General features: G+C 36.2%; 1 protein-coding gene across 3 annotated transcripts in view; it reads left to right on the forward strand.

Annotated features, from left to right (window-relative positions):
- The window catches only part of NELL2 (neural EGFL like 2), a 424803-nt gene that overhangs the window by 397025 nt on the left and 14563 nt on the right, over window positions 1-13215 (forward strand). For all 3 annotated transcript variants that reach the window (XM_054696282.1, XM_037514110.2, XM_054696281.1), the window contains exon 17: window positions 7580-7720. In XM_054696282.1, the coding sequence (XP_054552257.1) occupies window positions 7580-7720 (141 nt within the window). The remainder of the gene's footprint in view (window positions 1-7579; window positions 7721-13215) is intronic.

The raw sequence follows: 13215 nt of genomic DNA on the forward strand, positions 1-13215 counted from the left end.
TCTTTTTGATTGCTGAGTAATATTCCATTGTGTATATAGAAAGAGTATTATTTCTGTTTCAAAACCAGTAAATTCAGAGACGTTGAGTAAAATAGTCACCCAGCTATCAAGGCAAAGAGTTGGTATTCACTAATATCAAAGATAGACAATAAGGGGGCCTCTCTGGTGGCCTAGGGGTTGAATCTCAGCCCTGTCACCGCAAAAGCCTGAGGTGATCCCTGATCAGGGAGCTGACCCGCATGGCAAAGCAGATGTTTCCTGTCTCCCCTTCTGTTACCCTCAGCCGTGAATTTCAGTAGATCTGCCTGATCTGCTCCCCACTCTGTCTCTGGGGAATCCTTCCCCCTCCACACACTTCTGGTCTACACCCCAGTTCTCCTACACAAAAATAAAAACAATTAATTTTCAAAAAGATAGTAAGATAATCCAAAACATAGTTTTTCTCATTGGCCAAGTATTGGTCTTGAGAGGAACCTATTATGCGAGAGAGAGTACTGGACTTGGGAGTTGAGACACTTGTCTTGTGTGACCTTGGGGAACATGTTTGCTCTTACCAATTCTTTGTCTATGCAATTAAAATACAAATATATCACATGGTTGTTGTGAGCACTAAACTACATGATGAGGAAATTGTTTTTATCAGAGCATTAACGTCCAGTTTATGGGGTAACAAATAAAATCATCATCACTAAATCTGTTATAACCTGACTTGTGCAGAGGATTTTATGATGTTCAAAGTTTATTTATATCTGTTGTTCTATTGTACCTCCAAAAAAGTAATAGGAGAAAATCAGTCTTATATCATGACCGATATAATTTTGGGCAATCTTTTATATGCTGGCCTAGCTATCATTATTAAAAATAATATAATATTCAAATGAGCTTGCAATCCTTGAGCACTCACACGTAAATGCTGAAAGTGGACTCAGCAGAAGGTCATCAAGAGAGGGGAAATGACCTTGTGCTTAAAAAACATGCTGCAGATAATTGAAAAAATAAACATTCCACATGTGGGTAATCAAGAGTTCATAAATTGTTCTGCAGCTTAATTGCCTACTGTTTATCAATAAAATTTAACTACTAGTGAATAGAATAGTGTTAAATAGTCTAAGTACTATTTTTTATCAGAATAATGTCAGGTTTTTATTAATGAAAAACAGTATGAAAGAGAACTCTCAATATTTGACTCTGTTACAGGGCAGGGTGAGGGGCACCCCAGAGACCCCCAAGCCTGCCGGCTCTAAATGGGTTCTACCATCCTCTGCATCAAGACAGAACATACTCTAGTGCACAAGACCCTTAATGGGAAAGAAAGTTAATACAATTAGTGTGCAATAAAGAGATGAGAAAAAGTAAATTAAAATAACAAAACAGTGAAAGTTGCCCTCGTGGGTGGACCCAAAGCAGGACTGCTGAGCCCTAAAAGCCTGCCACAAATCTAAGGCTCCTTCTGATGGGAGACCCATAGGAGAGGGGCAGAAGAGGACAGACAAACTTGGAAGAAAAAAGCAAAATCAAACCCAACTCAAGATAAAGGCTGCCATTGTCAGCCTCCCCATGGGTCTCTCACCCACATCTCAGTCTAAAGTGTCTCCTTCTATATCCCCCAAATCCCTGGTGCAAGGTCAAGGCCAAAAATCAAGTGCAGCTTCTTCACATGTCTCTCTGATCCACATGCCTCCTCCAGGTCTCATTCTGGCTCTCCATCCTCCATCCTTCCTCCTCCCTTGTCTTTGCTCCAGCTTCTTCTCCTCCCTGCTCAGCTCCACCCTCCCTTGGGTGGGGCAGGGAACCTGGAACCTCCCCTTTCCCTGGGGACCACTGGTTACAACTTGGCCACTAGAAAAAGGGTGTTCATCTTAATAAAATAATGGCCTTTTCCTTTTGTATACAGCATTAGGTAATCTGTTTCCTCTTAAAAGTGCATAAGTTTAAGTCATGGTTCTGATCCTTGATTTTAGGTGTAGATGGTCCTAGATATTTACACACTTTTATTATTCTCAGTTATGCTGTTATGTTAAAAGTAATTTTTACTCCACTTGAGAAAGAGGTTGTTTATTGCCATGAGAGAGAGATCAAATGGCCGTGAGGGGACAACAGGGGCAGGGGTGAAATAATTCTCCAGAGACAGCATGAAAAATAGAAAAGGCAGATTTATTGATTACTCTGCTGGAGATACAGGGGGCGAGACCAGAGTCTGCACAGCAAGGGATGTTTGAAGCAGTTTTTATATTCTGAAATTGTGGGCTTTCTAAGATTTAGGACACTGGACTGGGCTGGCTGACTGTTGTCTAGTAAACTGTCAGAGACAGAGATGTGGGTGAGAGACCTGTGGGGAGGTTAACAATGGCATTGGATCTTGATTTTATTCTTTACCTTTCAGACTTGCCTGGCCCCTTCTGCCTCTCTCCTCTGGGTTCCTACCAGGAGGTGACTTAGAATTGGGGCAGGCTTCCAAGGCTCCATGGTCCTGCTTTGGGCCAACCCTGTTTGCCTGGGCATTCCCCAACTAGGGGAGGGGTAACATTGGGTGTTCCATGTGGAAACTATTTTATCTATTCTCTTCTCTTCTATTTTATCTATTCCTTCTCTTCTCTTTATTGCACACTAATTGTATTAAAGCTCCTTTCCATTAAAGATCTTACACACTAGATTAATCCCTGCATTTCTTAGAATTTACATCGGCCTTTAATGGCCACAGGTAGGCGTTATGGCCTGTCTCAGTAACAATCACTTGGTTCCCTTATCTGCCCAAAGTCTCCAAGGTGACTCTTCAGACTCCTTTATCTGTTCAAAACTTCCCATCTCAGTCTGCAAGGCAAGGGAGAGACTGAGCTTTTAACCCTGTAAACCCAACATTTATCATTCAAGTGTTTAGTTTTATGAAGAATAACTAGTCATTTTCTGAAGTGACTCTTTAAATGCTGATTGCTCATGTCATTTTCAGTTGCTAGTTGAGGGAAACAAAGAAAACAAAACTTTCATATGTGAGTTTTTTTATTCATCCATTTTCCTTTCTTGTTTTTCTGTTTGTTGCCTTGTTCTTAATGATTTCTTCAAAATGTGATTTTTGCAAACTCTGTCCTCAACAGTGCTGTTCACTTTTGTTATCTTAGTTGATTTTAGCCTCTGGATTTTGACTGCTATAGGTGACTGTTGTTGGGTAGGTAACCATCTTGTGGATTTCAGCTTCTCCATGCTTTGGAGATGGAATCTTAACATCATCACTGACTATTCTGAAAAGCAGATGTATCTACTGGAAAAGTTTTAAATTGTTCCTAAGGAACTACAAGCTAGTTCCATTCTAAGATAGAATATGTAATAAAATCATAATTTTCATAAAATTTAATTTTCAATTTTATATAATGTCCCTACAGAGTATAAAATTAAGGTCTTTATAATCAAGAATAAATCATATGTGCTTATAATCCTGTACTTATTTTTTTTTCTGTACTAATCATTTTTGAATACTTTATTCAGCTTGGAAAGTAATTTGTACAAACTTGGTCGCTCTTATATGGAATAAATTAATCATTTTCTCCCCTAGGTCTTATGTTCTCTGTGTGTCTACTTTAGTTAGAATATGTAAAGTTTGGTTTCAATGCACCTAGAGAAAGTATACAAGAAATAAAATCTTTGGCTGCTTCTTACTATTTGCTGCTCTTATACAATAGGTAAAGCCTGTTATGTGAATATTTGAAAATACAGATTATGTGTCATTTTTAGTTATGTGGATTTATATAGTGTAACTCATCGGTCTAGCCAAATTAAGCATAATTCATAAAATATGGGTCAGATTGCATTTTTTTTATTTACTAAACATTTACTGAGTAACTAAGATCATGCATTCAACAAATGAGACTGTTTGGGGTTTTTGTCTTCAATTAGGGTTCTGAGCAAAAAACCACACTTACCTCTGGTGAGAGGTAAGTATTTTGGCAGCTCTTACATTTTCTTCAAGAGTTTCATTACTTTCACATTCTACTGACTCACCAAGATAGAAAGGGTTACATAAACAAGTCAAAATAAATAGAAACTCGAAAGTATACAATGAAGCAATAGTTATTATCTGACTTGCCTTTTTTCCTTCTAAATGGAATCAAGTATTATAATCTTGAGCCATATATTTGTACACTGATATATTTTATAAATTGAACCAATATTTTAGATAAATTAAAACATTTCATTACCTAAGGAATTATTCCACAAATCCTTCTGAAATGTGAATAATTGTTCCATATGGAATATTGGTGTTTTAAGCTTAGTGTTTATATAATCGTTTGTATACTACTTCCTATTTTTTGCTATACTTTTTTTTTTGTGAGACCCTCGCTAGTGGCCAGGGAACAAACCGGCGCTGCAGAGGCTGCGGGCAGCCTCGCAGCCCAGTGCTCAATCGCTGCGCCACCAGGGGAGGCCCTTTTTTGCTATACTTTTATACCGTTTATACCAATATTTACTTAATGTTTTTTCTTTAATCCCTCTAACTTACTGAAAATTTAAGTACAATTTTACTTCTTTTAGTTTTACTTGCTATAAATGGGAATAATTAATAAATTGAAATATGTAGCCACTAAAATAAAGTATTTGTCTATTATCACCAAGCTATCATAACAGTAGTGACAGATATATAACATATTGGGAAACACTGTCCCTTATGATTGTAAATCTAGATTTTCATAAATTTAGTTTTTTTTGAAGCACAATTTAGATAGATAGTAAAACCAGTGAGGGCAGATATAACTTCTGACTGTAACATCCTTATTCCCCTTGCACTTGTTTCTTAGACATAACAGGTGTTCAATAAATATTTGAATGGTAAATTAATGAGTGATACATATATTTATTTGCTTATATCCCCTCTAAAATAGTAGGAATAAGTAAACATAAAATAATACTCAAACTATACATAAAATACATCCTGATGAACATATGTTTATCTCCCCAATCGTCAAAACATTAAGTGATAGCATTTCTATTAAACTTTTTTGGACTGTTTACAGATCACAGAAGGTCACTGTAATATAAATAAAGAAATGGAGTTGAGGCTGTATAGGCTGGAAATGTGATTGAAAACAAAGTAACAAGAGAAATTAGATGAGTAAAAATTGAATGTATGTATTCACTGACCTGAAGTAATCTGACCTTAGTGTTAGACTAGAAGAAAGGACTCAGTTGAAGGCTAAATGTAGATGACAAACTTGCTCCAGTAGAGGAGACTCTGTTCAATTAATAGTTATTTCCAGATCATCAAAGCAAATGACCAGATTCTTCTAAAATTAAATATTCCGAACATCTTCCTCATAGCCTTCTTCCCAGAAACTTAGTTCTGAAGTTTAAATCCCAACCTGTTTTCTTTTGTCCATACACTCAAGAAATGACATAATCAATTTTCTGCATCATTTGGGTTAGAACAAAAAACCTTAAAGCTGAAATGAGCACAGCATTTTGGTCCCATTTATAATCGGTGGTCATTAGTTAGGGAGACCCTGAAATACAAATAGGCCATTTCATAAAACCTATGAGAACTTGGTATATGAAAGTGATCCATATCCGCTTTGTGTCGGAAAGTCAATGGCTAGCTGATTTAGCCACTAACAATTATTTTGACAGTAGAAATTACTGACCGTAGGAACTGACTCTTCAGAAGGTGAACCCAGGAGGCAAAATCATTTCTTGTTCAGAAATAATGTGAAAATTTTGCAAAGGTATAAAATATTTAACTTTTAGCCTATTTAATAATCTGAAACAATTTACTTCTTGTTTCCCTGAAGGAACAAGTAAATAAACAATGACTTCTCTTTTTAAAAACTGATTTATTCTTAACATTTTCTCTTCCAAGTTGAACTTAGGAAAAGATGATATTTAAAAAGAAAGTTAAAGGAATATATACTTCTAAGAATTTTTTTTTTGCACAGAAGAATAGGGGTGTGGGCCAGAGGTGTGGGGGGTGAGAGGATACCCCAGAGACAGAGTGGGGAGCAGAACAGGCAGAGCTACTGAAATCCACTGCTGACGGAAGCAGCAGGCAAGACAGAAGTCTGCTGCACCATGTGGGTCAGCTCCCTGGCCAGGGGTCAAACTCAGGCCATGGCCATGACAGCACTGAGACTTAAACCCCAGGCCACCAGGGAGAACTGCTTCTAAGAATTTGGAGTTAGATGAGATGGAAATAGGAAACAGAGTTTGCTGAACAGGAGTGGACTATAAGGGAGAAAGGACTCCAAGAAGCAGCTGAGTATGTCTTCAGCATAAAGGATGACATTGTGTCTGGCCACAGTAAAAAGAAATAAACTGCAGGTGTGGGAAGTATATAAGAAAGAGCTCATCTACTTTGGCAGGTGGAATTTTTTGTCATGGCACAGGGCTGTCAAGATGGAAGTGGGGTTCCCATGTATAATTTTGGCAGTGACTGTGGTACAGTGCTATCACATCATCTTGGAGGATCTAAGTCAACCCCCAAATATGCAGAAACACAGGACTTGAAGAATATTCAGTAAGATGTAAATATAGAGATAGATCTAATGTTTTAGTTATTGGTGATTTTTGCTGTGCGTGAGAAGAGGATCATTTCTAAGGCAATTCCAGGGTTGCTTTTACCTTTAATGAGAAAAAGAAGAGACTTGGATGGGGTTGAATGTTCCCATCATTCAACAGACTGAACAAGGGGAAAAAAGGTCACAGGTATTTGAGAATGGTAGTAACAGATAGAGAAAACAGGTAAGATTCCAGATTTATAACTCTTTATATAGACAGTTTTGCCAATTTCAGCCAGTGTAATTATAAAGGAGCACACACTTAAAAGTCAAATGACTGTAAACTTTTGGGTGACCTTGTTTAATTCCCATAATTTCTTTTTGCCTCAATTTTTCATGTGTTCATTATACTTTCTACATGGCAAGATTTTTTGAGGTTTCAATGAGGTGGTATATATGAAACCCATTTAAACTGACATAAATGATATACTCAAAAATATGAATCACATTGATACAGGACTGCTATTGCTAAATGTTGAAGATAAATGATGTGTTAATCAGGTTGGTGTGAGTTATGCAGATAGTAATAAAAGACCCTAAAATTTCACTGGTTTACTGGCTTAAAGCAACACAAGTTGATTTCTTGCTCATACTGTATGTCCATCATCCTCACTGAGGAACTTAGATTGGTCTTCAGAGCCTCTGAAAATTGTCTTTGTGATTGGAGAAAGAGTACTTGTGAATCACACTTGCATCTTAAAGGCTTCCCTAATCAGCTTAAGGAAGTAACATGGCAACCCTAACTTGTATAGAGAAGAAGCATTGCAAATACTGAGTGAACAATAATAATGAGTCATACATAGCTTCCTCCCATTTGCTACAATTGAATGACTTCTAGATTTTTCTTCTGTTACTAATACCATTGTATTTTTCTGTATAGCTTTCCATCACCAAGTGAACTTCCTTAATGTTGTATTTTCTTAGTTTTAAGGATTTGCTGGCAATAGAGATTTCGGTAGCCATCTAACAGAATATTTTAGTTTCTTTGAAGAAAAAGGAGAAATTGTATAACATCCCATTTTTGTTTTCTTTGCCAAAAACAGACATTGACGAGTGCTCTGATGGTTTCGTTCAGTGTGACAGCCGTGCTAACTGCATTAACCTGCCTGGATGGTACCACTGTGAGTGCCGAGATGGCTACCATGATAATGGGATGTTTTCACCAAGTGGAGAATCATGTGAAGGTTAGTGCAAGAAGATTCACGAACACCTCTTGAACTTGAAGGGGATATAGTAAGGTATATATGGTAGAGATTTATCTAGTGTTTAAGTTAATGGTGACTTTTGCTGTGTGTTTATACAACAGTGATTGGGAATATGCTGAAATCTAACTTTGGCTTGCTGATTACAGTAATTGATTGATTTCTTAGATAATTAAATTTGTGAGACTAAATGATCTGTTGATACTCACAACTGGCAAAGGGCATTTTGGGAATTAATAAATCTATAGTACCAGGTAAATTTATCAGCATTTAAATATCTGACCCAACATGATGAGGATATGGCCAAGGATAATATACACAAATGATGCTACTTTGGTCTCTTCCTCACACATCCTTGCCTGGCTAGGTAAACAAGCTTAGTAAACACTGTATGTTGGATACAGACAATATGGTTCCTATTTCAAAGAAGATTTAACCTATGAGGAGTAGAAAACTCAACCATATTATATTCAATTATATATATCACAAATTTGAATTATTTTCAGTGAATTGGTAAACAGCACTGCTCCTGTATACTCTATTAAAGGGTATTATACTTAGAAAGGCAGAGTGAGAGGAACCAAATGACTAATTGCTAAAAAAAAATCACCTACACTGAATGAATTTGCCATCACAAGTTTGGTTCAGGAATGGAAAACAAAATCAGTCTCAAGAGGTCATCATTTTCACCTTCATAAAGTAACAGCTGGAAGGAATAATTCAGTGAAGATGACCAATCAGTGAAAACTTCAGAGAATCTAACTTAACAGTACCTGACACCTGAATGATAAGATGCTTTTTATCCTTGGGCCTCAAAGGTCTTTTTATGGAGAAAAGTAAAACAGGCTTGGGTGATGGATGCCAAGACTCCCAGCATGCTCTGGATTTTTAGCAGAGGATTCAACTGGATTTTACATAGCAATGGAAATGCTTTTTCCTTACAAGAGGTTAAAACTGAATATTAGCAAATAACCACTTAATTGTCATCTGAGGTCTTTATCTTGCACTTGAGTATCTCCAGCCTTATAGAGGATGCCAGAAAATATAGATTACACACAGTGATTTTTACTCTTCACTGATACACTACTTTGCCCTTATTCTATATTATATTATGAGGAAGAAATGTTCAGTACTTCTTTTTTGTTGTTGTTACAATTGTCTTTTAAGTTTACACATAATGAATATAAGCTGACACTAAATTCAAATAATACAGAAATATATAAAGTTGAAAATGCATTTTCATTTTACTTCCCCCTTCTCCCCATATTTTTCCATTTCTGCTTAAAGCATAACCTGTATTGAATGTATATTCTTCTAAAGTGCACACAGAACATTTTCCAGGATAAACAACTTGATGGATCACAAAACAAGTGTCAATAAATTCATGAAGATTAAGTAAATCAAATTAAGTACTTTCTGTAACAATAATGGTATTAAACTAGAAATCAATCACAAAAACAAAGTAGGAAAACCTCTACTGTATGGAGATTGGACAACATACTACTGAATGACCATGGGATAAATGAGGAAATGAAAGAAAAAATGTTAAATACCTGAAAAGAAACAAAATGAAGACACAAGCTATCAGAACCTCTGGGGTAGAGCTAAAGCGGCACTAAGAGGGATGTATAAACCAATACAGGCCCACATCAAGAAATAAGAAAAAGCTCATATAAACAACCTTACTGCTAATGTTAAGTTCCTAGAAAAAGAAGAGCAAACAAAATCAAAGGCCAAGAAAAGGAAGGAAATGATAAAAATTAGAGTAGAAGTAAATGACATAGAACTCAAAAAGACAGTCCAAAGGATCAATGAAGCCAAAAGCTGGTTCTTTGAAAAAATGAACAAAATCAACAAACCTCTAGCTAGACTAACTATGGAAAAATGAAGAAAACTCTAATAAGTAGAATCAGAAATGAAAAAGGAAAAATTACAAGTCATTTCCAAAATACAGAAGATTGCTCCAAACCTCTATCTAGCAGCAAGTTGAATAACTACAATGAATTGGACAAATTCTTAGCAATTACAACCCTCTAAGACTGAATCAATGAAAAATAGAAAACCTGAACAGGCCAATCACAAACAGGGTAATTGAAACAGTAAACAAAAGTCTCCCCCAAAACAAAAGCCCAGGCCTAAATGACTTCACTAGTGAGTTCTCAGAAAATTTGAGGAAGAGCTAATGCTTCCAAACACATCCTGTGAGGCCAACATCACTCTCTGCCAAAACAGACAAAGACATCACAAAAAAAGAAAATTACAGACCGATGTCCCCAAGGAACATAGATGCAAAATCCACAAAAAAATCTTAGCAAATGAATTTAACAATACATCAAAAGGGTCACACAACATGATTATGTGAAACTTACTTCTGGGGCACAAGGGTGGCTCAACATCAGAAAAATCAGTAGGTGTAACCAAGAAAAGGAAATATAAAATCTTATGATCATGTCAATAGATGCAGAGAAAGCATTTGATAAGATTCAGCATCCATTTGTAAAAACCCTCAAAAAACTGGGGATAGAGGAAACATACTGTGACATAATAAAGGTCATATATTAAAAACCGACTCCTAGCATCATACTCAACAGTGTAGAGCTGAATACTTTTAAGAACTGGTACAAGACGAGGATGCCTACATTCACCACTACAATTCAGTAGATTGTTGGAAGTCATAGCTAAAACATAGGCAAGCAAAATATATAAAAGTATCACAAACTGGAAAAGAAGTGAAACTCATCTCACTGTTTGTAACTAACATAATAAAATACATAGAAAACCCTGAAGACTCCACTGAAAACAAATTATAGTAAGTCAGTACAGTAAAGTAGAAATCTGAGTGTGGAACTGAGGCTACAAAATAGGGAGGAGGAAGGCAGAAAACAACGTGAGGAGAGAATACGAGGGACTGTGGTGACAGGCGTACAAGGAGGTGTGATCCTGTGCCTTTGAATCACATAGAGTGTTGTACACCAATGATACCTTATTAAATAAAAATAAATTAATTAAAAATGTGGTGTGACTATCATTGTGCATTTTTTTTACCTCCTTCTTATAATAAATTCCGTGAAGTGGAATAAAATATGCAAATAAAAATAAAATGACAGGTGGTTAATATGAGGATGGGGAAATAAAGGATTCTATGAGATGCCCACACAGAAAAGACTTCAAGGAAATTCCACAAACCCAGAAACAGTGAAAAGTGTTGTGTTTTACAAAATAGAATTCTGGAAGGATGATTTTACTCTTCTTCCAAAAAGAATTTGTAAAGATTAAGCAATTTCCTTTTTCAGAAAAAAAATGTTCTCTTTCTTTGAAGGATTCTATTTGAAAGAACCTCCTCAGTTATAAATAAGAGACTAAAATGCTTCTAAACAACTGTCCATTTACTGTAATTTCAGTGATTCGTGGAATTGTAATATTAGTATTTAGTGGGACGTTGTTTTAAGAGTATTATTACATCTGTGAAGGTACAATTTTTCTGTTCTTAAAAAAAACGAGCATTTCAAAGTGGATAATTCCACAGCAGTGGGTTTACAATTTCTCCGAAGACTAAGATTCATACTTGAAGATGTCAATAAATAACTGTACACCATTTCACCATGTTTTAGGCTGAAGTTATGTAATCTACAACATAGTGTTTACAAGCTGCATCCACACAAATTTATGCTGCTGTGTTCATCCATTCATCTCAGAGGTATAGACAGCCAGCCAGCAGGTGAGGTGCCAGAGTGCCACTTTCCCTGACCCATCATCAGCGACACTGCGCCCTCAAGTTTGTCTCCCTCTGATTTCATTTTCATACCCACATTTTCCCTTATTCCTTTAATTTATGGATTACCTGTGAGTTTAGTGAGGCTTTTTGAACTTATAAGAATTACAAAGTAATGTTTACAGAATAGTATCTTTTGAGTGTTATGTTCAACCCAAATATAATATATTTTAATCTAAATCAACAAAAAGGATGAAAAAATAAATGGATTCAAAGTAACACAACAATTCAGTAATTCAGTAGTTACTGAAAGATTCTTTGAAACCTCTACTATATACATATATAAAGGAGGTGTGGTCATCGATGTCAATGTAGACAAGAGATGAAATGTACAACTGTCACACAAGATAGAATGTTCTGAGTTTCTTAATAGATGAGAAAACTACAAGGTCGAAAAAGACAGATACTTGAGAAAATATAAATTCAGTTCTTTAAATGGACAGAAAGAGAAATGCTTCCCTTTTTGTATCCAAGAAATGTTTTAAGAGTATCTCCCATTTGTTTTAGGACTTTGTGATGTCATTATTGGCAAGTGATGAAGGGAAAGAAAGTCCAAGCAAAGGAAGTGACTTTACATGTCTTAATGGAATGTTTGTACTTGAGTCTGAAGGACTGTTTTTGAGAAAAGGGAATGACAAAAATCCAGCCTTCAGCAAATCCACTCCCATATATCCAGATACTAGTGGACAATTTTACTTGGAAGCCCCAGAGGAAGGCGTAATTCAGCATGTCCTAAACTACCTCATGTCTCTTCTTTTTCCTGCCACCCACTTCCACTACCCAGTCAAATCTAGTTCTTTTTGTAAATACAGTAGCATCAGTCAAATTTTTCAATCCAGAAGTATAAACTTCTTTCTTCACCCCTCCCTTTAATCTTTGAAGCCAACAAGTCATCAAGTTGTTTTATTTTCATTGTTTCTATCTTGGAAAATTCTAGCTACCTTGTTTCAGTGGCATCTTCCTATGCATCCCTGCTGCAACTGATGACACAACATTGCACTTGGGAGCACAGACATGGAGCCAGACCCCTTGGATTCCCATCTGAGCTCTGCACCTTACTGGTTTTGGATCTTGGGAAACTTATGCAATGTTTTTATGACTCAGTTCCCTTATATATGCAATAGAGATAATAATTGTACCTGCCAAGGTTATTGTGAGGATGAAATGAATAAATACATGAAAGTAGTTAGAATCTGGAACATACCAAACACTATATATTTACTTTGATTGTGTAGACATCTCTTGCCCAGATCACTGAAACAATCTGTTGATTGTTCTCCTGGCTTTAGGTCCTAATCTACTCAAATCTCTTTTCTAAAATGAAGCTGAAGTTATCTTTTTAAAATGGATATCTGATTATGATTTTTGGTGTGTTCCCTAAGGCGATATTGTATTGTCTTTATGATAAAGGTAAACTTATTACCATGACCTTTACCTGAGTCCTGAGTACCTTCTTAGACACATGCCTGTCTACTATTTTCTCCCTGCAACTCAAGTCATACCCACATTTCTGTTGATGGCTTTAAATTTTGGGCCTTGAAATACTCTTTTGCCTCTGACTAGATCACTCTTTCTCTTTGCTTTGTTTACTTTTTCACATTGGTTAATTGCCACACCCGCAGAGTGTGCAAACATGAATTCCAAAATTCTGTACTACGATTCAGTTAAGAATAGTCTGTACACTAAGAAATCCAGTAGGCAGATA

The sequence above is a fragment of the Talpa occidentalis genome, unplaced genomic scaffold, assembly GCF_014898055.3.
Source record: "Talpa occidentalis isolate TD23 unplaced genomic scaffold, MPIMG_talOcc4v2.1 talOcc4.16, whole genome shotgun sequence".
In the NCBI taxonomy this organism is placed as follows: domain Eukaryota; kingdom Metazoa; phylum Chordata; class Mammalia; order Eulipotyphla; family Talpidae; genus Talpa; species Talpa occidentalis.